The 25,460-nt window shown below is 37.3% G+C and overlaps 1 protein-coding gene across 1 annotated transcript in view; it reads right to left on the bottom strand.

Moving 5' to 3' along the window:
* MINDY3 (MINDY lysine 48 deubiquitinase 3) overlaps nucleotides 1-25,184 on the bottom strand; it is a 46,121-nt gene extending 20,937 nt beyond the window's left edge. The window contains exons 1-10 of the mRNA XM_064704214.1: nucleotides 25,009-25,184; nucleotides 18,364-18,443; nucleotides 17,205-17,262; nucleotides 16,595-16,768; nucleotides 13,006-13,057; nucleotides 11,023-11,137; nucleotides 10,536-10,609; nucleotides 9,999-10,078; nucleotides 5,008-5,078; nucleotides 4,389-4,469 (exon numbers count right to left, since the gene is read on the bottom strand). Of these exons, the coding sequence (XP_064560284.1) occupies nucleotides 4,389-4,469; nucleotides 5,008-5,078; nucleotides 9,999-10,078; nucleotides 10,536-10,609; nucleotides 11,023-11,137; nucleotides 13,006-13,057; nucleotides 16,595-16,768; nucleotides 17,205-17,262; nucleotides 18,364-18,443; nucleotides 25,009-25,105 (882 nt within the window). The 5' untranslated portion in view covers nucleotides 25,106-25,184. The remainder of the gene's footprint in view (nucleotides 1-4,388; nucleotides 4,470-5,007; nucleotides 5,079-9,998; nucleotides 10,079-10,535; nucleotides 10,610-11,022; nucleotides 11,138-13,005; nucleotides 13,058-16,594; nucleotides 16,769-17,204; nucleotides 17,263-18,363; nucleotides 18,444-25,008) is intronic.
* Between the last annotated feature and the right edge of the window lie 276 nt (nucleotides 25,185-25,460).

Genomic DNA, 25,460 nt, shown 5'->3' with positions numbered 1-25,460 from the left:
CAAACACCACTGCCCCACATTTAGCTCTCCTACAGCAGGGGCAGTGTTTGGTGAGGTGCCCCTCAGCTGAACTCTGATGAAAGAGATTGCTTAGGAAGAGAAGTCAATGTTCTTTCTTCTGAGAGACAATGCTATCAAGGATGCAGAAAAAAGGCCCTCAGAATGTGCAGAACAGGTTACAGTGATCAAAGTCAGAGAAATAAAAAAATGTAATCCAAAACCAATGAGTCCGGGACAGGACATTTTCCTTCGAAAGCAGTAATTTGTAACTTATTCAGATTTCTTAGGCGTTTTCTCTGCTTATCTGACTCTTCAAGTCTGGAAATGTCACAATGCTGTAACTGAAAATAGATAGCCAATTCTGTTATGGCCTCTGTGCTCAAAGACATAGAAACAAAAGAAATTTCTTAAAGCCCTACACAGCTGAAGTGTCCCCACAGTTTCAATCACCTGAAGTCAGCAGATACACATTTATTCCATGCTGTCTTTTCACTTTCAATGAGTCTGAATTCAAACTTCAGCACAATGTGGATTTGCATGTCACAACACAATTTAGAAAGCACCTATTAACCTCCTGCTGTTCTTCCTATTGTTTGCACTGGAACATTTCCTTGTTATATTATGCATAACATTTCAACTTGTTGGTACTCTTTTATACAGTGTCTGACCACATTTTGGCATTCCTAGAAGTTCTGAGTAGTCTCAGCTTGTCATAACTTCCTATGAGTATCATAAAAATTATTAAAAAATGCCTGTACAGCATTTCATCCAGAACATCACAGCCTTATTTAGAGCTGCCCCACTTCCTACTCTCTTATCCCTACAATGAAAGAGAAAAAACAACACAAAAATACTGTAGTAATAAAGCAGATTTTTAGAGAACATTTACAATATCACATATTTGCCTTCACACTGTCTGACAGAGCATGCAGGGAAGTTCATTGTGTCAGATGAAATATTCCTTGTTTGCTTTTGTTGGACTGAAGCCATTTGAAAGTTTTTCTATTTACTGAAAGGAAGAGTGGGCAGAGAGAGGCAGAAATGATGTCTGCTTGGATTTAGTAGCCTTTAGATAACCTACCTTGCTGCAAATGCACAGCCCATGACCACTAGGAGTAATAGCCACAGTTATTTTTTCAGAAAACGTTAAATCTGGACAGCTGAGCATTAAGCAGCTTTCTGACTTTATCACACAACAGTTGGGAAGAAAAATAATATGATGGTACTACTTATGGTTTTTGCTAGGGAACCCCCTGCAATGATTCACAAAGTTTTTCCAACTCTATTATGACACACACAACCATCAGAGTTTTGAAGAACTATTTAGATAACATAGATGTTTGCATGTGCTTCCTGACTTCAACATTTACCCATCTGCAGAATAAGCTGTAGTATTTTTCACGACAGTCTACCCTAGAAATAAAGATGTGAGGTTCCATTTCACATATGTCCAGATTCTGTTTTCTTTCCAAAAGATCTAAGTACAAATAATTATTCGGCCGATGACAGGTTGGTTATGTCCCAGACAACAAAACTACTGATACTGTCTTTAATAAAATGTGCTTCAATCAAAACAATAAAGAAATTATTTGTTATTTCTCTCTATCTCCAAATCTCTGTACTAAAACAAGGATAGTAACTCACTGAGTATGTACAGAAATGGTATGACAGTCAAGATGTGGAGATGAAGACCATGCAGGTAGAAGAAAACTTACTCTTCTAGTAACAGGACAAACTGCTGACCCACTGTAGACTTGTCTTAAAACTAGGAATTGACTCAACTGTCTCTGTTTACAGCTATTTCATGCAGCAGCAGTTACAAGAGAGCTTAAGCCAAACTACATACTTTGGTAAATTAATTTTCACTTTAAGCTATAAATGTGACCTTCAGCCAAAGATACTGTGCTGCATTTTGCACATTAAAATACATTGAAAATATACAGAGCTTTAGAATGGCAGCAAAGAACAGAATCATTTATTTTACAAAATAAAACATTTCTACAGTCACAGCTAAAAGAATGGTCCACATTTAGAGTAGTGCAAATGTATTCTGGCAGACAACAATAGAAGTCTACAAAATTTAAATCAAAATGTTCTGAGATAGAAGAGTGTGGTGGTTTATTGTTCATTCCACTGATAGGACAAAAATGCTTCTCACTTATCTAATGTAAAAATCTGAGTCCAACATCTAAATACTAAAGAAAAGCAGCCAGCTTTCTTTCTTTAAGTAGAGCAATATGCAGAATTTGAGTAAAACCTTTTGCTTGTTAAACCTCCATGCTGAAGGAAATGAAGATTCTGTTCTGCTCCCTAATTTTCCCATGCTAGTTGTCTATAGCAACAGTAGCCTAGGAAGATTGCTGTTTCTAGATTTCTAGACCAAATTACTCAGCTAATGACAAAACTGACTGCTGCTCTGCTTTAAAGAATAATTAATAATTGCCTAACATTATTGTATTCAAAAATAAGGCCTTATGCTCCTGTAAAATATATGCAGCTTGAAAGAATGAAAACTCGGTTGTTTTTTTTTTAAATTTAATCTGCACTGGTTTTGCCTCCACAGTTCATTTTTTGCTTTCCATTCTGAACATTTCTTTCTCATGTAATCAAACTCACCACCAACTAGAAGCTACATCCTCGGTATCAAACACATTTACACAACTACACGTGCTACTTTAACAGCGTGCTGATTAACCCTCGGCAACAAATTCAAGTTTCTTCCTGCAGTTTTTGACATGTAGCTTCAATTGATGCAGTAACTGACTGTCAACACAATTTGTATTTCCATTGTAGCTGACATCTCTGCTCCACCTGAAAAGCTCAACAACTGCTACTTTACAAAGGGTGAGGTTAGACACTCAAATTCAAAAACTAAGAGCTTTTACACACCTTCAGTTCATGCTTTGCCTAATAATAACAAAATAAAAAACCTAAGAAATTCTTTGCCAAGACCATGGCAATTCTTTATTCTGTTTTTTAATAATCACAAGCTGAAGTTCTACACAGCCTAAGTGGAGTTCAGTGAAGAAAGGAGAACCAATTGGAGACACCAGATATTGACACCCAGTTAGTCTAAACCCAGGAAACCCTTCAGCATCCTAAAAGAAAGAGCATTAGAAGTGGATTTTTGTCAGGAAATGGCCTCTGTAGACACTGAGCATTAGCTGTGATAATTGTGACAGGAACACTGGACTGGCATCAGCAGAGCAATTATACCTATTTGCATCACACTGCTGTCTACATGGTACTGACTTTGATGATATCATTCAGAAAAACTGGGGATAAAATTTCAAAATTGAAGTAAAAAAGCTTTACTAGGAAAAACTGGGGAGAGTAAAGCAGAAAACAAATATCCAAAGGTGAAGAAGGACTTTTCCATGGAGTAAGGAAGAAAGAATATTTATCTGACATCCAGAATTAAAAGTGTGCAAATAAAATATTTCAATGTGTAAAACTGGCTAATTAATTTCAAGGATTTTTTAAATTTTAACTTTAAAGATTAAAAAATACTACTTCACAAACTTTCAATATATTGTGGAGGTTTGTTTCTTAGTAAGAAAAATCTAGGCATTTGTGTTGTCTTCCTAAAGATTAGGCAAAAGTTTTACTTAAGGAAATTCAACTGTTTGAGAATTTACAGTTTCATCTTTGTTGTATGTTCCGGTATTTATTTTCAAGATTTATAGTTAAAGTTTTAATTAACTTTTTAAGATATTAGGTATAGGGAAGTTAACTTTTAATAAGTACCAATAAATACACTAGTAGGTACCATTCAAAATTTCAATAAAATTTTAAATCAGAAACAGGTGTTCTATAAAAATAAAATTTAAGGTAAGCAACTTACAAATCTTCAACTAAAGAAACAGAAACTGTCTCTTTGGAAAATCTGGTCTAAGATTCTAAACTGAGAGTCCTCCTGAAAGCATTTTATGTTTTACAGCCTACAGTAGGTATCTAACAGAATATATATAAAGAATTATTGTAACAGTCCCAATATCTATTTTAAATCTAGAACAACCAACTACAGATTAAAAATTGTGAAATACTGTCAGGGAGATGAAAAATAAATTTCTCTTACATAAATCCACATAAATCTCTCTTACACTATAGAAATTTAAGACAGTACTTATCCCAAGCATGGTGTTCCAAAGCATAAACTACCCCCAGCCCAATAAATTAAGCTAAAACCAGAAGACTTCACACTGCAAGTTATGAAATATTGCTTAAGTATGGGAACAACTCTGCCTCCAAGCAAAGGCTTAATTAACACTTTTAGTGACTATGTTTTTACATCAAAGCCACATAAAAGTCACCTTGTAGCAAGATCTGTACTTCGAATTTATGTGGTGTTTATCTGCCTGAGGTTACCAAAACCACATCTAACATACCTTGGCAAAGAAGACTGTGAGGTGTGTTTCACTGCCAAGTATCCAAATGGGAAATTTTGGAGATTTCAAATAGGAGCCAACCTAAAAAGGTACAGCAAAATCAGAAATACAAAGCAAACCCAGAAATGTCATCTAATTAGTGACCAAATTAATGAAAATTAAGTTAGTTTTCAGAATGGTTAGGACTCCACTGATATAAAATGTTTAATAAAATGATGTGTTTAGCTTGCAGACACAATACTATAATCAGATACTAATGAAAGGTAGAAGTCCACTTGATTTATTAACTGGCTTTGGATTAATTAATTTAGAATTGACATTTATTAAATAAATTGAAGGACAGCCAGTTGCAGTCAATACACCAACATTCTGCCAGCTACATTATTTTCTTTAACTCTGCATTAAGCTAAAGGAATTTAAGACAGACTATAAAGAAAGCATTTTATCATATACTTGTCTTAATATATGTCTCATATATGTCTCAATATATGAATTTCAACATTATTTAAAAGTTCTTTAAGATTTCTAATAGTACACAGTAAAGCTTCCAGTAATACTGTTAAAAAAGCCCACTACACCTTAACGAAAGAAAAATTAAGTTATGTGGAAAACAGCTTACCTTACAATATCTCAGTGATTCCATCAACGTCAAAAAGCCTACTGTTGCCTGTTTGTGTATGCCAAGAAGTTCTGTTCAAAAGAAAACACAAAATCTATTCAAGAAAAATCTGCAAATTCTGTTTTAAGCCATTTTTTCTCACTTTCAAAATTGGTCAAATAATAACAATTTAGAAACAATAGCAAATCATCAAAATATAGTCAAAAATGGTAATTTGTCTCTCTACAAAACAAGATCTCTATAAATAAGATCTCTCTATAAAATAAGACCCAGACTCAAGGTTTTAAGAGGTTCCTGTTGATAGTCTCTTTTAAAAACCTGTTGGACTTTGTAGGAGGGGATTATTTACAATTTACATCACAATTACTCTTAAAAAAATCTAAGAAGAATAGCTATTTTCAAGAAAAGAAAATCCCATATACATGCATAAATGAATGCCTTTTCCTCTCTCCCTCTTTTTTCTTAAAGTTCCTTGGTCATATTTATCTTAAGCATTTCACATTTTGAATAATAAACCACAATTTTTGAAATAACAACTTTTTAAGTAGAAAAACTAATTTGATTTTCAATACTGACTTCCATTTAAAGCTCTCAAACACAAACAGCTGCCAGAAATAGCTGAAATATTTATGTACTACTGATTGGAAGAGCACTTACAGAGCCTTACTTGAGGTCCTCTAATATAAATAAAGAGAAAGTACTTCAAAATTCAAGCTTCAAACCTAATTATACAGATTTGGAAGAAGCTCCAAGGAGCTCCAAGTACTGTCTGCTTACAGCAGCTCTGCTGGATGCCCAAACACTAAAAAGAGCAGCACATACTGGAAGCATACACGATGATCAATTTAAGAATATCTGGATTTCCTTTATTTTGTTGAACATTGATTTCCATATTTGAAAGTTCCCTCTAAAACACTAAGCCTCAACTATAATTTTTAACAGCAGTCATTGTAGGGGGATACAGTATGAAGGTGGTATAGAATGTAATCTTATCCCCCAAAGAGCTGCAGCTGAACCAATAACTAAAGATTAGGAACAGGTCTAATGTTAACAGGCCACACCTGTAAAGAACATTGTTACAAGAGAGTGGATTGGTGGGATCAGGAGTCAGAGGACTACTGCAAGGACCAGAACAGTCAGTGCTTAGAGGAGCTGCCTATGAGAAACATCAAGGCAGTACAAAACTCTGGTGATATGGAATCCTTGCAGTATAATGATAATAGAACTCTTGAGGAATGAAACAAGTCATCTGTGTACAACAGCATAAAACTGACATCTGTACCAATGGGCTAAAGCATGAGGACCATAGCAAGTGAAAGAAGCCATTCTGAATGTAAAAGATTTCTGGATTTGCAGAAGTGAACTCTGCAGCACCAGGCTTGCTATATTATATTCCCTTCATCAACTTCAAGTTTACCTCTGTATTTTGCAACAGTGCAGAATAGTTGTTATAGTAATGGTTTCATTTTTCCCTCTACTGTTAAGCAGAAGTCCCCATATATACAACTCTGAAAATCAAAACCCAAAAAACTTACAGTCTTATTCACTACCTTTGGTCTGGAAGTACAACTCCTTCCTTAGAGTGTGAGCTATACGTATTAAAATGATCTTTGCAGTGTAGAATTCTTTGATCTGAAAGCTGTGCTTTTACAGATTACCTTCAAACTTGCTTGGAATTAAAATATTCAGGGTGCATAGATTATCCTTTGCAAAACCTCATTATCTCCTGGCAAATAGCTGAGTGGCTATAAATTGCCATATGCTGAGACAATTCATCCTTTCTTCAAGCTGGGGGAAAGAGAGCTATAGCCCAATTAAAAAAACTAGTGAAGAATCCTGCAAACCAGGGAACAGCTAAAATACAGAAATAGCACATTTATACATGCAGTGAAGGAAATGAGTGGCAGAAGTAAGCATCAGTACATTAGAGAAGTAACTTTATGCATCACATATATTTCTTAAAAACCAGTAACAAAAATCAATGAGAAGTCCAGTCTGCTAAACAGGGGCTTCAGATGCAAGTGCCAATACCTGGGCACAGAACAACTAAGTCACATGTAAATAATATTTACTATTCAGAAAATTCATCGAAAATAATTCTATGCTTAAGTAGTTTGTTCCCCTGAAAGATAACTAGATGAGAACTCTCACTGATAACTAGAGAGTGCTGTGATTCTGGCTACAACAGTAGCCACACAGTGTGAATATTCTGAGTTGTTAGTAGTCAAGCTCCACAGACTGTATCTGTGTAGGAAGCTCCTAGGTTACCTTCAGCTTGTAGTCACTGACCTACCTCTGCCTCCTTCAAAATGAGCCAACAGACAGGAGAGACACAAAAGCAAAACCTACTCTCAGGTGATTTACAAAGAAACAAAAGGAGACTAGCTGCACTAAATCAGTGTTCATTCTGTGAATATCCTCACCCCACAAAGAGAGAAAATGACTGGAAGACATCTGATAACACCAAGGATCAACTAAGAAAATGAATATTTATGCCTCTTGTCACAAGGTTAGTTTGTCTCGCTTGGAAAAGCACTTGCAAAGGACGCAAATTTCCGAACCCATTTGTTTCCATCCGCATCAGCACAGCGCCACCCAGCGGCCACACCAACCCCACAAACCCCTGGCACCTCCCGGGAAAAGCAGCTCCAGCCCTGGCTGCATCCATAGGGAACTGCTACAGTGCATGGAGGAACAACAGCCCTAAAAAAGCAGTAAAAAATACCAACTACCTCCCCCTATCTTCCCACCGTGGATAGCTGTGGCAAGAGAAGAGATCAGAAAAAGAATGAAGGTTTAAAGGAGAACATGTAGATAGTCAAAGAAGAGATATCACTGGCATTTTTACCACCAGTGGCCAAGAACAATTCCAGTTCATAACTCCTACCCTGTTTGGACAATATGCAATACTGTGAGAGCTAGTGCTCCGAGTATAATCTGCAAAGAGATGGTAATTCCTCAAGTTTGCAACTCAGTCTGTTCTTTTGTCACTGCTAAAATTACTGGCAGTACCTTTACAATGGCTTCTAAATACTTTTAATTATTTATTAATTAAAAACTGCTTATCTAAATAGTTGAAAAAGAGGTAAAGTGACTTCAGATAACTTCTGATTAAAACAGTATTCAGTCGTTGTTATTTTGATACCTTCAACCCTTCTACATGAAAAGCTCATAAGCGTCAACATGAAAGAAGCTGAAGGTTTTAAAGAGAAACAGAGAAACAAAATCCAAGAGAAATGCTCAAAGAAGAAAAGATGACAAAAAGCATTTCTATATAAAGGAAATGTGACAATGTATCCAAAATTTAGCCTAGCCTAAGAAGCTGTGAACAGTACCAGCTGCTCTTTATCTTTCTTTTTGATAGACTATAACAAATCACTTGGTAACAAATATGATTATATACTTAAGGCTGTGTATAAGCAGGTTCTGGCTGTAATTATCCTACAGCTTCAAGAAAATGGAGGGCTCCCAGCATAAAGTCCAATTACTGGACTGGTCAGAAAAACTAACAGGACACATAACACCAGATCCTTCAGAAGTACTAAAGATCATTTTCTGTTCCTCTGCTCTCCACAAAAAGACAGACTCTATGGGAGCTCTCACTCTAGGTTTTTGGGGCAGAACTGACTGAGAACCTAAATGCTGACTTATACTGTGTCCAAAGTAACTTCAGCATTCTCAGAAAAGAAAAAAATTCCAATCTGGATAACTAAGAAAAAGCCTACCAAAAAGATAATCTGAAAGGCAAATGACGGAACGAACTCACAATTTTCAAAACTAATATATTGAATTGCAGAACAGCAACTTAGCCTAATGTAAAGGAAAGCTCCCAGAAAATTCAGATTGATTGATCATAATCTAAAAATTCAGAAAGATATATCATAGTCAAAAAGGGAAAATTAAAAATACTGAAGAAAGCATACAGATAAAACCCAGAAGGCTAATTGAAACAAATTTCTATTAGAAATAGGGGGGACAAATAATAACTATGTCAAATAGAGGAAAGTTAGACTACCCAAATGACATTCTGTAAGTCTGAAAGCATAGGCTGCATGAAATCATAGCCAAGAGCAAGTCTAAGATGTCTCAAGGGAGATTATATTACTTGTTCATCATCAAACCAGGGCATTTTGATTCAGGTCTTGCATGGATCTGTCCTGGACCTCATTTCAAGGAAGTATTTTCTGTGCTGACTTAGACGATGGAAAATCATTGTAAGTAACATGCTTATGAACCAGAGATGGACTCTGCAGCAGTTAAAGAGGAAATGTCAACAACTCAAACTGCTCCTGTTTTCATATAATCTCTATTCGCAAAATGAAACCCAAAAACCACAAAAGCTCTCTAATCATGAGCCTCCCCTGAATCACTCCACTATGTCAATGTTTTTCCTGCACTGGGGAGACCAAAACTGGACATCCCACCACAGAGGTGGTCCCACAAGTGCCAGAGAAAGAACCACCATCTCTCTTCAGCTGCTGGCCAGGCTCCTGCACAGCCCTCCTTGGCCAGGACACACCAGTGAGTGAGTGCAGCTCGCTGCCCACAAGGGACTCAGGTCCTTTCCTACCAGGCTGCTTCCCTGCCAGCCAGTGCTGCCCTGTGCTGTTCCACAGGTTTATTCCATCCTGGAAGGAGGACTTGGCTGCACCTCAGGACATTACTGTCAGTCCATTTCTCTAGTTTGATGTGGCTGTTTTGAACAGTGGCTTTGTCTTCAAACTTCCCAAATTGCAGAGACTGCACTCCCTTCCATCATTCGTGTAACATCTACATTCAACTTGTAGCTGACAATCCTGTATTCACTGATATTCATTGTATTCACACCAGCAATTTTGTGCAAATGCGTTTTACTTCCATTTGAAGTCTACTTAATTCAAAGGGCAGTAAACAGGGAGACTATCAAAACAGAAATGGAATGCATTCCCAATCTATAGGTCAGCATCTCAGATTATGTAAAAAATAACAAGCATAAACTAGAAACAACTTACTCATTCCTGAACATTCTCTGTCTCCATCCCACACGTTAGAAACAGCATGTCCAGTCAACAGCAGATTAATCAAACTTTGGCTACACAACAGAAAGAAATTATGTAAGATGTAAGAAATTAAACGGGGCATGAAATTTATTTCAAAAAATGTGGTTATCTGTAGCAAATTTAAAAATTACTGAATTACCCAAGCAAACATTTTGTAACTATTTTCCATTAACTAGTATGCATTTTAATTCAGGAACCCTAATTATCATTTCCACTCTTTCAAATATGAACTTGAAATGCAGTCCTGAATTGGAAAATAATCCATCTGAAAATTCAACAAGAACAGAAGCATTTCCTCAGAACTGATGTACTAAAAGGAGTTAGCAGGGAAATAGACACACTTTTCAGTGTTGCTTTTGGTTATTTTTAAGTTACAATTGAGTCTCTCTTTTAACGTCAGTAATTTCCTAAAAGAATGATCAGTTACATAAGACAAAAAAATTAGCTCAAAAATAATTTTAAGTGGTAGCAAACTTTTTTGCAGCTTACCTTCCATGACCATAAACAGGATCTATCAATGGCTCAGTTGCATCTTCAATTTCATTTTTTATGTTTTCTATACCCTGTAGAAAAATTACAAACATTTTTGCCGTCTTAAGGAATGAACTGCAACATTTATACACAGAATGCAACAGTGAAACACTGGGAGGCTGGTGTTTTTACATGAACTGATAAAGGCTGCTTTCTTTTCAAAGGAAAGTATTTTCAAACATCTTGCAAGGAAGAATGTTTTCAAAATGTGTAAGTCTAAGTCTCCCAGATCAAAAGAGAAAAAGACAAACCAAAACCCAAAAAACCCAAAGGACTGAGCCTTTCAAATTTTTAGGCTGGAACTGTACTGCAACAATTTATCTGGACTTGACTTAGTTCATCAGTTTACTTGTTCACCTTTTACAGAAAAAGGGTTACATGATCAAACTTTCTCTTAACAAAGAAATAACACCCACCCAAAAAATACATCAAGCAACCCACAAACCTTTGTCAGTATTACAGAATACAGAAAGAGCAATACTCCAAATCTGTTTGTCCATGCTGAATATTGATCCCAAACTGCAGCCTTCAGTTCAGGGAAGCTTTTGAATGCTCGTTTGCTAAAGACAAAAAACAATAACAAACAACAGAAAAGAAGCATGTATTGAGATGAAGCATTAGAATAGTGTCACAAAGCACTACCAAGAATTACTAACACCTAACATGAAAATGTCAAAGTAGAACAGATCTGGTGTTATACACAGAATGACACAGCAGCTCCTCTGGAGTTACAGTAACTGCCATCTGCAGATGAGAAATAATTCTGGAGCAAAATGCAAAAATGAGCCATTTTTATATGCAAACATTAACCATAAAGTTACATATATGTGTGAAAAGCCTGAGTGGCTTGCACCACCACTGTAATTCTATGAAGCAATGTTACTGCAATTGCAAATAGACTGTATGTCACCAAAAAACATTGGCACTATGTAGGGTTCTGAATGACATTCAGCCCAGAAACAATGGAAAAATCCTTCTACTTAACCAGGTAAGACTATCTTCCAGGATTTTGAAGCAATTATTTCATTTCCCATAAGAATTTGACTTTGTTAGATATTAGCTCTGGAAAAAGTAAATTGTTCAAAACACTGAACAGTGGTACACTGACATTTGGGATCTTATTGCATAATATGGTGACTGCCTGGATGATAAGGTAACACCAGGTGATCATATGTTTAAAAAGGAAAAAACTGAAATAAAAACTGAGGAAAGGAAGAAATTCACCAATATCCCAGTGAAACAACACACTTGCAATTCCTTGGGTAGTTAGAGCTAAATATTACATTTCAGAACACAAACATTAGTTTGAGTAATTCAAACTAGATCATAGTTTTTGCTTAGCTTACACAAACAGTACATTATTTTTTTTCTGATTTCTTGCACACTTTTAGTAAGCTTTGTTTAAAAAAGAAACAAAGATCTACAAAAATATATCCACAGATGGGTTTACTCTGGCTAATACTTGATTTCTAAACATCCTTCCTTCATCAGTAGAGTACACATGGCATACAATTCATGCAAGGCAAAGCCAGTTCTGAAATCCACCTGATGTCTAAAGGCAAATGCCAGAGCACTGACTCCAAGGAGAATGACAGAAAAAAATTAATTTGGTACCATAAGTCCAAAGAATGAAAGGGTGAGCAGGAGAGGAGGAGGAAGGGCAAGAAATTAGTGTTTTGATCAGCTAAGGTTATAAAAATTTTATATTTTCCTTGTTCTTATTTCCTTATATGACAATGGGTTTAAAAAATAAACTATAATTACTACTGGTAAAATGAGCTGTGGTTATTTCAGTTCTAATTAGCCACATTTTCCATCTCAGGTGTTTTTTGGAATTCTGCTGCTCTTTATCTACTCTTTGGGGATTGATTTGTGTAATATTCACCCAACTGTTCGCTATGAAAATAAAAGGCAGTTACTTTAAAAATAAACTCACTAGAACTGTGAGTTCTGGGTTTAGACGCCCAAAAAAGAACTATGTTTAAAGTATGAAACATTTAAAAAAAATACTTCTTATGACATCTCAAATCAGGAAAAAGTATTGATAACATTATATAATTATTGAGGATTATCATCTTTAACTTAAATAGTAATCTTGATTAGATCCCCAGAACCCTATGTTCATAAACTTGAAATGCATAAACTATCTAGCCAATTTATCACATTACATTGCTCCAGTTTTATTTTAAAGCGTAATACTTATGCTCAAAATGATATTCCACTTAAAATGTTCCATTTAAATGTCCACTTAAAATATTCCACATAAAATGCAAAGAAAAAACACAAAACCCCCCAAACCAAAACTTGAAATCCAAGTTTAACCTGATGAGTGACACACAAAAAGCTCCTCAGCATACCCCTTTCAGGCCTGTGAGTATTAGTGTAACTTCAAAATATTGCATTTTAAATGTTCCAACATATTACTTACTGAATTAATGCATGAAATCGCTCAAAGCCAAGCTCTTCGACAGCCAAGGCAGCTATACACAAGAGACACTTTTCAGCACTACACATGGCAAAAAAATGACACAAGATACACACAGCAAGCTAGAATACTTTCAAGCTCTAATTATATTTTTAATCCTCTTCTGACTTTTAAATTTAACTGATTAGTATAAACTAATTTACTGCAACATTAAGATTCCACCATACAAATTAGTGAGAACATTTCTATTTGGACTAATCAATTTATTAAAAGCACAAAGCCACTGGCATGCTGGAAATATTTGTCATATACTGAGCTGTTGATTTTGTACAAAATGTGGCTGTGACAAAGCCACTAAGCATATGCATACTATAGATATAATTTTGCAGGTCAACAAGAAGTACTATTTCCTAGAAAAGCAAGCATGATTATTTGGATCATTTTATCAGTGTAGGTAAGCTGTATTTTTTTCTTTGAATATACACTTCTGTTACTGAAATTTAGTTCTTTTTTTCCCTTTAATGCTTATTTATTACAAACAAAAAAGTAGAATGATTCTAAACAGTGTTACATAATCTGTTTTTAAGTAAGTTCTTGTTGTTTTCTTTCAATAATGGATAAACAGCCTTTCAAATTAGTGTGCATCCAGGACATAAAAAAATACAGCATTAGTGTCTTCCCAAGTTCAACACAGGCTTTATACCTTTACTTTTCTTTATCTTTCTGCTAGTAGAGTAATACACAAAACAGACAGATCTGCTTTCTGATAGATACCACTTGATGCTGAGTATTGAAACAATGTCTGATCACCGAGCTACAGAATGTGGCTGCATACAACTCAGTTAAGATGTGAAGCCATTAGGGCTAGTACCACTGATCAATTTTCCCCACCAGAATTCCCCAAAAGGCATTTTATGCCTATTCTGATTGTATTTTGAAAGATGTACTTAATTTGCCCTACATGCAAATACAACTGATTCTCAAGCAACAGAATACTTTCATTTTCTACTTAAGAAATAGAACAGCAGCAGTCTTAAGAATTTTAGTTTGTGTCATTTGAATAACTACAAGGAATTGCTTAGATTACCAAGAGTAAAACTGGACTTAAAAGAATGTATTTTAAAAACATTTTTATAAAATATGAAACAATGAATCTAAATTGCAGAAAATGCTGCGAAAACTAACCTTGCTTGAAGAACACATGTTTTTGTAAGCAGAAGTTTAGAGGGACTAACTCATATAAAGCAATCTTTGAACCTGGGAACTTGCACTACTAAAGCCAACACATGGCCAACAAGTGACTGCTATACACCACAAAAGCAGATGAAAAATGCTATTGCATTCAGTAAGTGTGCTCGAATCCACCTTTTGTTCACAGAGCAGGATGACAGGCAGTTTCATTCTGTTACTAAAGAACAGAGTAAAATGCTAAGATAATTACTATTTGAAATAAAGGGAAATAAGTAGAAATTCTAAAGAGAAGTAGAGCTATACATAACCCAAACAATGCTAAATAAAGACAGGGCTTAGTGGAACGAAACAGAACAAACAGCAAGAGAACATGAGATGTATGAGAAATACAATTGTTTAGAAATTCTTTAAAATGATAGTCTATCATGCTGTGTCTAAGCATATTTCATGGCTTTATTATAAACATATCCCCATATCCAATTCTCAAACAGCCTGCCATATGGAACTGTGTCTGTAATAGTCCCTGCTCACCCAACTCATCTCTTAACTCCAATCAACTATGACAATGCCAGTTTCTATTTTTATTGAGTACACCAGCCAAGCAAGAAATAAATGTTTTCCTTTGCATTAGCAGTTACACAACTTTGCATTACTCATAATTCTCCTCAACATCTTTGTCCCACCCTTAACCAGGTTAAGAAGATGGTTTACAGGTAAATAGCAGGACAGAGGAAGGGGAACAAGCTCAAACCTAACATATCTTAAATTGGTAGGAATACAACATCACACATAGAAGGCAAAATGCTCTACAGAGGAGAGGTGCATTCAGTGGCTAGCAGGGAATTTAGAATAGAAACAATGAAAGAGACCAACATGGTCCATGACATAAGCAGGCTGGACATGGGAAATGTATCCTGGTCTTCCTTCAGCACATTCCATGTTATTAAGGACAAGTCAGGCAGAACTTGAAGACTTGCACAGAAACATGAAAAATGTAGTTATGTAATAGAATGGATTAGTTCATAAGGGTCAGTGTTGAGAGTAATTAACTTGAGTGTGTGTTTAAAAACACTGTTGAACATTTTCTACAGTTAAAAGTTCTTTGGAATCAAGCAATACATAAAAAAACAGGACAGTAAGATCCTGCATATAACTAGTCTCTGCTTCACTTTATGTAGAAAACAATCTTCCTATCACTGGCAAGAGCTTCAGAGACAGCTAACAAAAAAAAAAAAACCAAAAACCAGAAAACCAGAATTTCAGACTCGCAACTACCTTATCTTGCAAAGGATAAAACAGAAAAGTTACAGATAAAACCTTCTGTATAATATTTTTTAGTACTTTAAAAAATGCTCACCTTGGAGCTCTTGTGCACTGACCATCTGTTTTTCTAGTTAAATATCATTTTAATTACTATTGCTTGAGCCTTCTAAAGCACAGGGAGCACTTGCTAGAAGCAGATGAAGATGACTCATAACAAGGAACTCCAGCACTACAAATTGCTGTAACTAGCTGTGCACAATAAATCTATTTGTACAATTCCTACTTGGTAGTTTTGCCACAAACTGCTGAGTAACATATTTCTTCCCTCAAAAGATAGCACCTCTGTAAGCAATATGTTCTCATGTGAAGGGATTTTCATACTTCTTAAGGCACAAATTGTGAACAAAAACAAAGAAAAAGCAGCTTATCTTTTAAGACATTAGATCTTTCCTGTTTAAAGATTAATAAATACAACTCTCTGATCATATGTGCACAAACAAACTTTCAATGTCACTGACTCTGCAGTAGTTAGATATGACTGGATGCCTCATCTTAGTGCAACAGATGGTATCTCCTGGACCCTTGATGTCAGGAACTCATGAAGGAGTGAAGACATTTCAAAAAGCAGGTAACTGAAAAATTCCAAACTACAAAAAAATTTAGGTAATTTACCAGAAGGTGATTTAAATTGTTTGGTACTGCACAGACAAATGGAAAAAGGCTACTTCTCCATAACAAGAGGATCCAGAATAATTTAGAATAGAGCATTGGAGAATTTTCTACAAAATTCTTCTAAAGCAACAAGTGACAAGTATTCTTCCAGTGTTAAGAAGCATGTAGATGTTTCAAAATGAAAGATGTATCAGGTCCCAGTAAATTACAAAATAAAATTGAAGATTATGGAAATTGCTGAAATTCTAAAGAAACATGTATGTTAGAACTGCAGTGATCAGACACCACATTGCTTTCAACAAAAAGGATGAACGTCTCTAATTACAACAGACAAAAATCTTGTCTTTTGCTTATGGAATCACAAAGGCAAACCGACCATCTGTGAATTAATAAAATAGCAGTGGTCCTTAAAACCATGTAATACTTCACTAAAAGATGGGTAATTTAGCATAGAAATACATCTTACAAGGTTGCTCCTCTTGATGACTAGATTCTGCAGGACTTTCAGAAATACTAGCAGTTTCTTCAGTTGTTTTTCCTCTTATCCATGTTGCCAGACAGTATGACTCAGAATTATCAGAGCAAGCCATTTCCAAAATATCACATAATGTATGGCAGAGAAGGTTCTTCTGCTCCTCTTCTGAAAGATCAGAAACCTACATGAGTCTGATTGCTGAGAACAACTGCCATATATAAGCTACTAGTATTTTTTATACATTAATGCTACCTAAATAATTATTACTTTTATCTCATTAATTACTAATGTTAATTGCTCTTTGACTACACTGGATTAAAGATTATAAGGCTGTCTTTAGAAAAATGTGGTTTTATAGAATTTGTAACTCATTCCCTTTCTTAATACCAAATTTCAATTAAATATTTCTAAAACACAGAAATATTAAGCACCAGCATAGACCTCACAAATAGGAGTTCTGAAGCATGTAGCATACACAAAATATGGAAGATCACAAACAAACAACAAAGTGTGAAATATTTTAAGTTTTTTAACTAATACATGCTTTACAAACAAATAAAATGGAAAAATAATGAGGGGGGATAAAAAAGGGTCTCAGTACCTGGACAGTCTCTCCAAGTAGACTTTTCACTGGTAAAAAGCCTCTTCAAAAGGAAGGCCTTTGTTACCAAAGAATAAGATATTATTAAAATACAAGACAACATTGCCTTTTGCATTTTGTCACAAACACCAAAGCATTTTTGCATGTTTTTAAAAGAGTTTCAAGCTGCTTACCATTCAGAACAAGACTCTGAGCCTGCCCTATTTACTGACTTTTCCCCATCAAACCAGCTACAAAGGTGGCCCATAACTGCATCCCACACCACTGGGTTTGAACCTCAAGTACACTTCAAACAGACAAAGTGCTCATTGGCACGGACACCTACCTCCTGACTCACAGGACTGCAGGAATGGAGGCACAAATATTTTTCAGTATAACTGATCAGTAGTACAAGACATCTCTAGTCACTAACACAAATCCCTTTAGTAGTTAACAAGCCCACCTCTTTTACCCATTGCAAATAATAACCTCCAGATCAGGTTAAAGCAATCCTGTGCATCTCCATATCCCTGCTTTGTTTTACCATCAATGCTAAAGGAATACAATTAAAGAAAAAGCTCTGAGTTACAGAGAAGGAACAATGAAAGAAGAAACTTCATGAAGCAGAGTCTTGCCATTTCAGGTATTTGTAGCACCTCAGAAACAGCTGGTTCAACTTTCACTGCTTTCCTGACATGCTCACCTTGTTCTCCCATAACAGATATTTTTTAACAGATTTTTTTTAGCAAACCTTGTTAGATGGCAAAATCAACTACTTCAAATATTTCTAATACAGAATTACAAAAAAAAAAAAAGCAGACACTGTGACACAGACATTACCCTTAAAGGCAGGGAATTCAAGAGATGTGACAGGATTAGGATTATATTTGTATCTGATCTTTTCCTCCAGCCCTTTACAATGCAATCCTGATTTTGAAGTTACTTCTGCTTTGATCAGCCTGCTACATTTCCTCAAACAAATGTCCCTCTGCAAAATTATAGTTCAAAATCAGCCCATGCTCATCCCCGCCTTTTTACAGAGATTTTGCCTTCTCCATACTTTAATTATGAAATCAAAATACAACAGATCTGCAATTTATTTTTCATATTTATTTTAGTCCCAAATATATAAAGAACAAATTTTGGGCTCCCTGATTTTAAACCAGTAAAGGCATCTTACCTGTACAGGTGCTATCACTGCACAAGGGCCACCTTCAAATTGTTCTAATGCAGTTGATTCAGAGTCGCTAAAAACAAATCCTGTCAAATGAAAAAGGATTTTATTTAATGAAATATGAAAACAAGTATGTGTACTCTTTCCCTAACAGAAATGACACCTGATTTATTCACCTTTAAAAATTAGGTTTTTGTTTCCTTGCATATGGTTAAACTATCTGAAGCAAAAAAGTCACGAGTACAGCTGAAAGGACAGACATTAATTATTTATATCTGCACTTAAATCATGACCACAAAGGTCCAACAGCTGGGGTTTTAAACAAAAGAATTTCTAACTTAAACCATGGTTTTTATTTTATGATAGTTTATTTCTTATCAATAAATTAAAATTTGTGTATTATTTTGTCTACATATGTAATGAAAATATATCTTGGAACCTTCACTGAACATGTATAATACACTTCTATTCCTGATGAATGGCACAGGATGCCTCCCACTGATCTCATTTTTGACCTATCAGCACATCCTATTAAGAGTGAAATATGCTGAGCAGTTTAAATATTCACTTGCAACCCCTGAATCAGACCTCTTAATGGTGTTCTTTTACAGAAGCTACACTCCATTTACTGAGATGCAACATCACCAATGTTCCTCCTCCAGCTTTAATGCTTTGTATTAATAATTTGTATTTCAGAATTATCTTAAAGTCAGATAATCAAGCAAATACTGGAGCAATTAGAGCAAAATTGTTTCACTACCACCTTGCCCTTAAACTTGTCTTTAAGAGAGGTGATTCATATCTTTCATTACTCATTGATAAATGCACATGCAATTACCTTGATGAAGCTGACACACGGCAATTTAGAGCAAGAGGTGTTTTGCATTATCCTTGTAAGGAATGATAAGATTGTGCCAAAGTCATTCTAGTTCACTGCAATCTAGAAACCATGCAACTGCAGTCAGCAAGTGGGGGCAGGCAGAAAGGGGACACACATGCATCTTGTCATGGACTGACAGTGTCAGTCTCAGCAGAAAGGAAGTTCAATGCTACTTCCCCACAATTTCTCCTCTTCCCAATTCTGCAGGATTACATGCTGCCATTACAAAAGCATTCTAAGCTCTGGATGTGAATTTGAACTGAGGAAATGCATCCCCCCCACAGTACAGCATGGCCAGTACATCCTCTCAAGCAGCAAGAGATAGAACAACTGCATGTTCTGTATGCCATACTTCATCACAGAACAGTAGATGTTCCACAACAGTGTGAATTTTTTGTTTTAAAAAGGATCAGGGTAGCCATGGGGATTCTGCTGCATCTGATCAAAGGCTCCAGGTTATTTTTAATCACATGTGCAAACATGTGCATTACAAAGATGTATTTTATTTCCAACACCTAGGGGCTTATGTCAAGCCTACATCCTTAGATCTGGCATCACCTGATGTAGCAATGAAGCTCCATTAATTCCTACTTGGAGCAAAGCTTGCAGTGATGCCATTTCACTGCCCTGTTAACATGCCCTACCAAGAAATATCATCAGTCCTTTCAACTTTCTGAATTGGTTTGTGCAGGCTTAGAATATTAAAAGGTGAGTCCTCCTCTGCTTTGAAGCATTACTGCATGCTATCTAAGCACACTTCAACAAGAGAGCTTTTTTAGTTGTTTTAATGATTTATTTCTGCAGAAAAACAACATACTTGGGTGTGGTGCCACTAAACCACACTTAAGAAATCTTGAATTTGCTTCACATTCTTCAGGCTTCTTATAGAAGGCATGAACTGTCTCAGCTTAACCCTGCCCTGTTTTTCAAAATTGCCTCCTAAAAATAAAAAACATCAAGTGATCCACCAGAATGAATACAAATCTGAGACAGTCAATGTAAAGTCGGTATCACACAGAATTTCACAGAATACAACCACAGGCAAAACACACAAAATACTCAAGGAAACACTTCTTATTACTTAAATGCTGATTAATGCTTAATAAATACTAAGATTCTAAAAGCTGTAAAGCAAAAAAAATGAGCTTCAGTCAGTATGGTCTTGCTCTTTTAAAAAAGTTCTACAGAATTGGAAGTCAGCTCAGGTAAAATTTCAGAAATCAGAATTCCAAACTCCAGCTGGGTTCAACATCAGCCTGAAACCACACCCACTCACCTTTTTAACCCTCCACAAGAGTCACATTTTGGGCAATCTGCAAGCACTCATCAACCCTACACTCTTCCTTATGATTTGTAAGAATGGCCTGGCCAGCCTTTAAGGTACCAAGATGAGCATCTCTGATCCAGAGCAACTTCTGCTTTCTCTCAGCTTTTCATATCTATCATACAGCTCTTTTCACTCAAGATAAAATTTCAAAAAGAAAAAAGATGTAATGCAGCCAAAATATTTTTTAAAATTATCTGTCTGCTTTCATCCATTAGTATAATTAGCATCATTTCCCTGCAAGAAACATAAAATAATGCCATTACCATATATCTTCCATGTCATTTAAAACCCTATTAAAGGCTGCATTGACCCAATTTTTTCAACATTACTACTGCTCTGCTGCTTTAACCTTTTGAGGCAGTGTGGCAGGGAGATGAAGTGGATCTAGACTCCTGTTGGTAGCCAGTGCATCGCCCAATATTTTGAGTAATGACACTGAGAAATCTGTCTTTATATCCTCTGTCCACTACAATCACGCAACACAAAGTTTTACTCTCCTTATTTCCCCATTTGGCATTTATGAAGGCCCATATTTCTTTCTTGTATCTAATTCTCTTCTATGTACAGTTTACCAAAATTAGTCTATGACTTACTTAACCACTCCTGTCCTTCATCTAATATGCCACATCATGGTCCAAAGTACTACAAAACCCATCAATTCTTCTACCATGACTACTCCACCACTTTCCTGCATCTTTTTATTATCAGCCTATTTCTAAAAAAATCTTTTTTTCCACCCAAGACACCACAGATATAGCTATCATTTCACAAAGGATGCTGTGTCTCCAGTATTTACACTCTGTACAAAACCAATTTTACCTGAATGAAAGAGACAAGGGAATTAGCAAAGAGCATGCAACAGTAACCAGGTCAGAAAAACCCTTGCTGATCCAATCTACCTGTAAAGACACTGCACTATCTACTTTTTGGCCTAGAATCACAGAATATGTTGAGTTGGAGGGGAACCACAAGGATCACAAGTCCAGCTCCTGTTCCTGCACATGCCACCCCAAGAGTCACACCATGTGCCTGGCAGTGTTGTCCAAAGGCTCCTTAACTCTGTCAGGCTCGCTGCTGTGAGCACTTACCTGTGGAGCCCATTCCAGCGCTCAACCATCCTCTGGTTATTGAAACCTTTTCCTGATACCCAACCTAAACCTCCTCTGACTCAGCTCCACACTGTTTTCTCAAGTCCTGTCACTGGTCACAAGAGTGAAGAGATCAGCACCTGCCCCTTCAATTCTCCTTGTGGATGTTGAAGGCCACAATGAAGTTCCCCCTCAGTCTCCTCTCCTCCAAGCTGAACAAAGCAAGTGACTTCAGCCACCTCTCACCATGGAAATGCATATATTTTTCTATTTAGGGATACAAGAACTGCCTGACAGAAACACTGGAATAACACATTATCACCCAAACATGAGGTTTACAACACATCTTAATGTTGCACTCTTTCTTTAGCACTGGGAATAGAATGATACATATTTTGCTTGTGGCTTTGGGTTTTGCAAGTGTATCTTTGCAGTAAAATTAAACTTCTGAAATTTTATGTGGGGAGAAAAACCCCCAACAAACAAAAACCATTTTCCTGCCCACATAAACAAAGGAGAATTTACTACAGCAATACCTCAAATAAACTCCACTGAATGGGTTGTGGATAAAGAAATAGAAGTCCTGTAAAGGACTGAGGAATACACAAACTACCTGGTAGGCTGCCACTAAACTGGGCAACTGGAAGCTAGAAGAGAATCCAGACAAAATTGACCTTTCTACACTGTATGTTATCCATATACACAAACTGTACTTCCCACTATGCTTCTGCAGTTAAATGCTTCTTGTATAGAAGACCATTCTATATCTTTCTTTCTGAAGTGAGAACACAGTTTATGTAATTCAGAAAGGATGCTGTGTGCAAGCCTGCCAGACACTTATATTGGATAGCCATGATGTCTCATGCCTGGGGGATGATCTGAAGAACAGTTCTATGCATGAAATTTGTCCCTTGGCTCAATGGAGGAATTTACTCTTAACATAGGTATGCTCCTTTAGGGTTCAGTCATCTTCTCAGCTGCTTCCCCAGTCCTCACATCCATGCCAGGAAACACCAAAGAGCAGACTGAAGCTTTGCACTACATTCCTGTGTCTGCTTTGAAGATTCTGGTAAATGGAATCCACAAGGTTCAAACTGCAAATTCTGCTGCAATCATAAAGACAAAAATTCTGTAAAGAACTCCACACGAAAACCCTCACACCAATTTTACAGCCATGCCTTTAAGTCCAGAATAAAACCAATATACTTCAAGTTGCCAATGCAGAAGCCTGAGGGAATTACTGCCACTAACTTCCAACAGCACTTCCACATGAGCTGGGTCAGTTCTCCAACTGCTGGCAAACCAGCCCATCTTCAAATGAGTATGATGGTCAAGGAGTCTGGTGCATAACAGGATTCCTGGAATGGGCTGCCTTCACTCAGAAACTGACAGCTATCAGTCTTAGGCTCCTCAACACCCTCCCAACTGCCTACTTTTCTTTCCAAATGAAAATCATAGCTCTCAGCTTCCAAAGGGTTTGAGAAAGAAACAGACGATGCTTATTAAGTATCCAAAATAAATGCCATGCTGGCACTACAATCAAAAATAAAAACAAAAAATCCAACACCAAATTAGTTGTTTGATGCTTTCAGCACTTTTTGTGTGGAACAGGATCTATCTTTTAAACTTTCAAGTCTTTGGAAACAATAAAGCTTCATATATTTGTTTGCTGGTTTTTTTCTTTTAAATCTTGATGAGTCAGTGTTGATGGGCCTCCTTTGCAGCAAGTAAATGCTGCAGAACTTTATCAACAAAATAGAAACTGAAAGCTGGGTGAAAGTATTATGCAGCTACACAAGGTAAGTGAACTGGAATTGGCTGTTTTGATTCTCGGAACAAGACCTCCAAACAGTCTAACTTAATGTCATGGGGTTTTGCTACACAAAATTGATTATACTGAGAGGGATACACAGAAGGGAACAGATGCACTACACATTCTAGTCACAGGACTTTCCCTACAGACAGATTAGAAAAAGCTCCATTGCAGAAGCCACCAAGAACTCCAGAGCCCTTTTCCATTAAACTCTCGGTCCACCACAGGTACAGTGCATTGTAACACACATTTCAGTAAATTTTGAAACTGCTGAAATTTGTCACACAAACTATCTTAAAAACTTCAATTGTGGCAATCCAACATTACCAGTTAAAGAAATAATTAAACTTTCTAACACCAATTTTTCTTTTCTGACTTTGCACATACCTTGGACTGAAACCACAACATTACCAAAACTTAAGAGATATTTCAGAAAGTAACTACATTTCAGTAAGCAATTTTGTCAGGAAAAGCAATGGCTTTGCTGTGCCTGCTTAAATTCTAGATCTTAGAAGGAATTTGGCTTTTTTCCCTAAATATTTATCACTGAATTATCTGAAGACAGATAAACATAGGGAAAAAAAAATGAGTCTGGTAATACACTGTGTCCAGTAGTGGGGAGCAGCTATGCAGCTCCCAAATCTACTGAAACTATGTAGATGACAACACCCTTGTTAAAAAAATAAAAAGGAACAGAGAACACTAAGAAACTTAGTTTCAAGCAGCTTGAACCTGAGACCTGGACATATTTTTTTATCTATAAATTCCACTATCACTTATGAATTTTATCCAGGAATCAACAGTTTTATCATGAACATGAATCATTACTAGAATTCCTCAAAGCCCCCACTATAGAGAAGGCTACTATTCCCTTCTTTCAGCCAGGACAGGTACACACACTGATTCCTTGCATATAATTCTTATAGGTAAGCATTGCAATTGCACTTTTAAGGATCACCAACAAGCTTCCATCAAGAAGAAACCCTGCAATCGCTGTACAACTTAAACACCAAAAAAAACACCTTTACAAATACCACACGTTCCAGCGTTACTGGTGCTTTATCTCTGGCATGTCCTAGTACTGGCATGCACCTGCTTCCACGGCCAAATAACCAATTCAAAAAACAAATCTGTGAGTCTCTGTCCCACGTTTGGCCCCGCTTCTGCTATTTGTGACTCATATACTCACAAAAAAACCAAAACCACAGCACAACTAATGTTCGTTTCCACAAGCTATGCAAAATCACGACATGAGACGCTGTTGTTATATATAATAAATTAAGATCCTTTTCTTAATTCTAAGTTCTGTGGAGATGTGTGGATAAGGACGATTATGCTGCAAAAAACCAAAATAATGATTTAGCAAGGGAAGCTGCTGCATCATTTTCCCGCGTGGGCCAGCGCGGGCACAGGCACAGGAGCAGCGCCCAGGGCACGGCGCCCCTCAGGCACCCGGGCCCCAGCGCGGGGGCGGCCGGGGCTGCGCTGTGCCCGGCGGGCAGCGGGGCGGGAAGGGCCGGCGGGGCACGGCGCACGCAGGTACCTTGCGCCCAGCGGCAGAAGATGGTGTCGGCCAGCCCGCGGGGCCCGGCCTTCTTGCCCCACACCAGGTGGACGAGCTCCTGGCCCGCCTCGGACATGGCGGGGCGGCGGCGGCCCCGGCGCCGGGAGGGCGCGGCGGCTCCGGCGGCTCCGGCGGCCCCTGCGCAGGCGAGACGGGGGCGGGGCCGCGCGGGCGGGGCGGGGCGGGGCCGGGCCGGGCGGAGCGGGCGGGGCGGGGCGGGGCGGCGCTTCCGCTTCCCCAGCAGGCCCTGGTGCTTCCGCGGGCCCGGGGGCGTGTGGGGCTGGGCAGTGCTGTGACAAATCCGGGATGGAGCTGCTCCCGCCGGCAGCAGCCTTTTGATTTGAACGTTCCCGAGATGAAATTGTTGTTGTTCGCACTTAGAATCCTTCCTGCGGTGTGCAGCCGAAATGGAGCTGCGGTGGTGTGCCCAC

The sequence above is a fragment of the Zonotrichia leucophrys genome, chromosome 2 (genome assembly GCF_028769735.1).
Source record: "Zonotrichia leucophrys gambelii isolate GWCS_2022_RI chromosome 2, RI_Zleu_2.0, whole genome shotgun sequence".
Classification (NCBI taxonomy): Eukaryota; Metazoa; Chordata; class Aves; order Passeriformes; family Passerellidae; genus Zonotrichia; species Zonotrichia leucophrys.
This window is presented reverse-complemented; position numbering and strand designations above follow the sequence as displayed.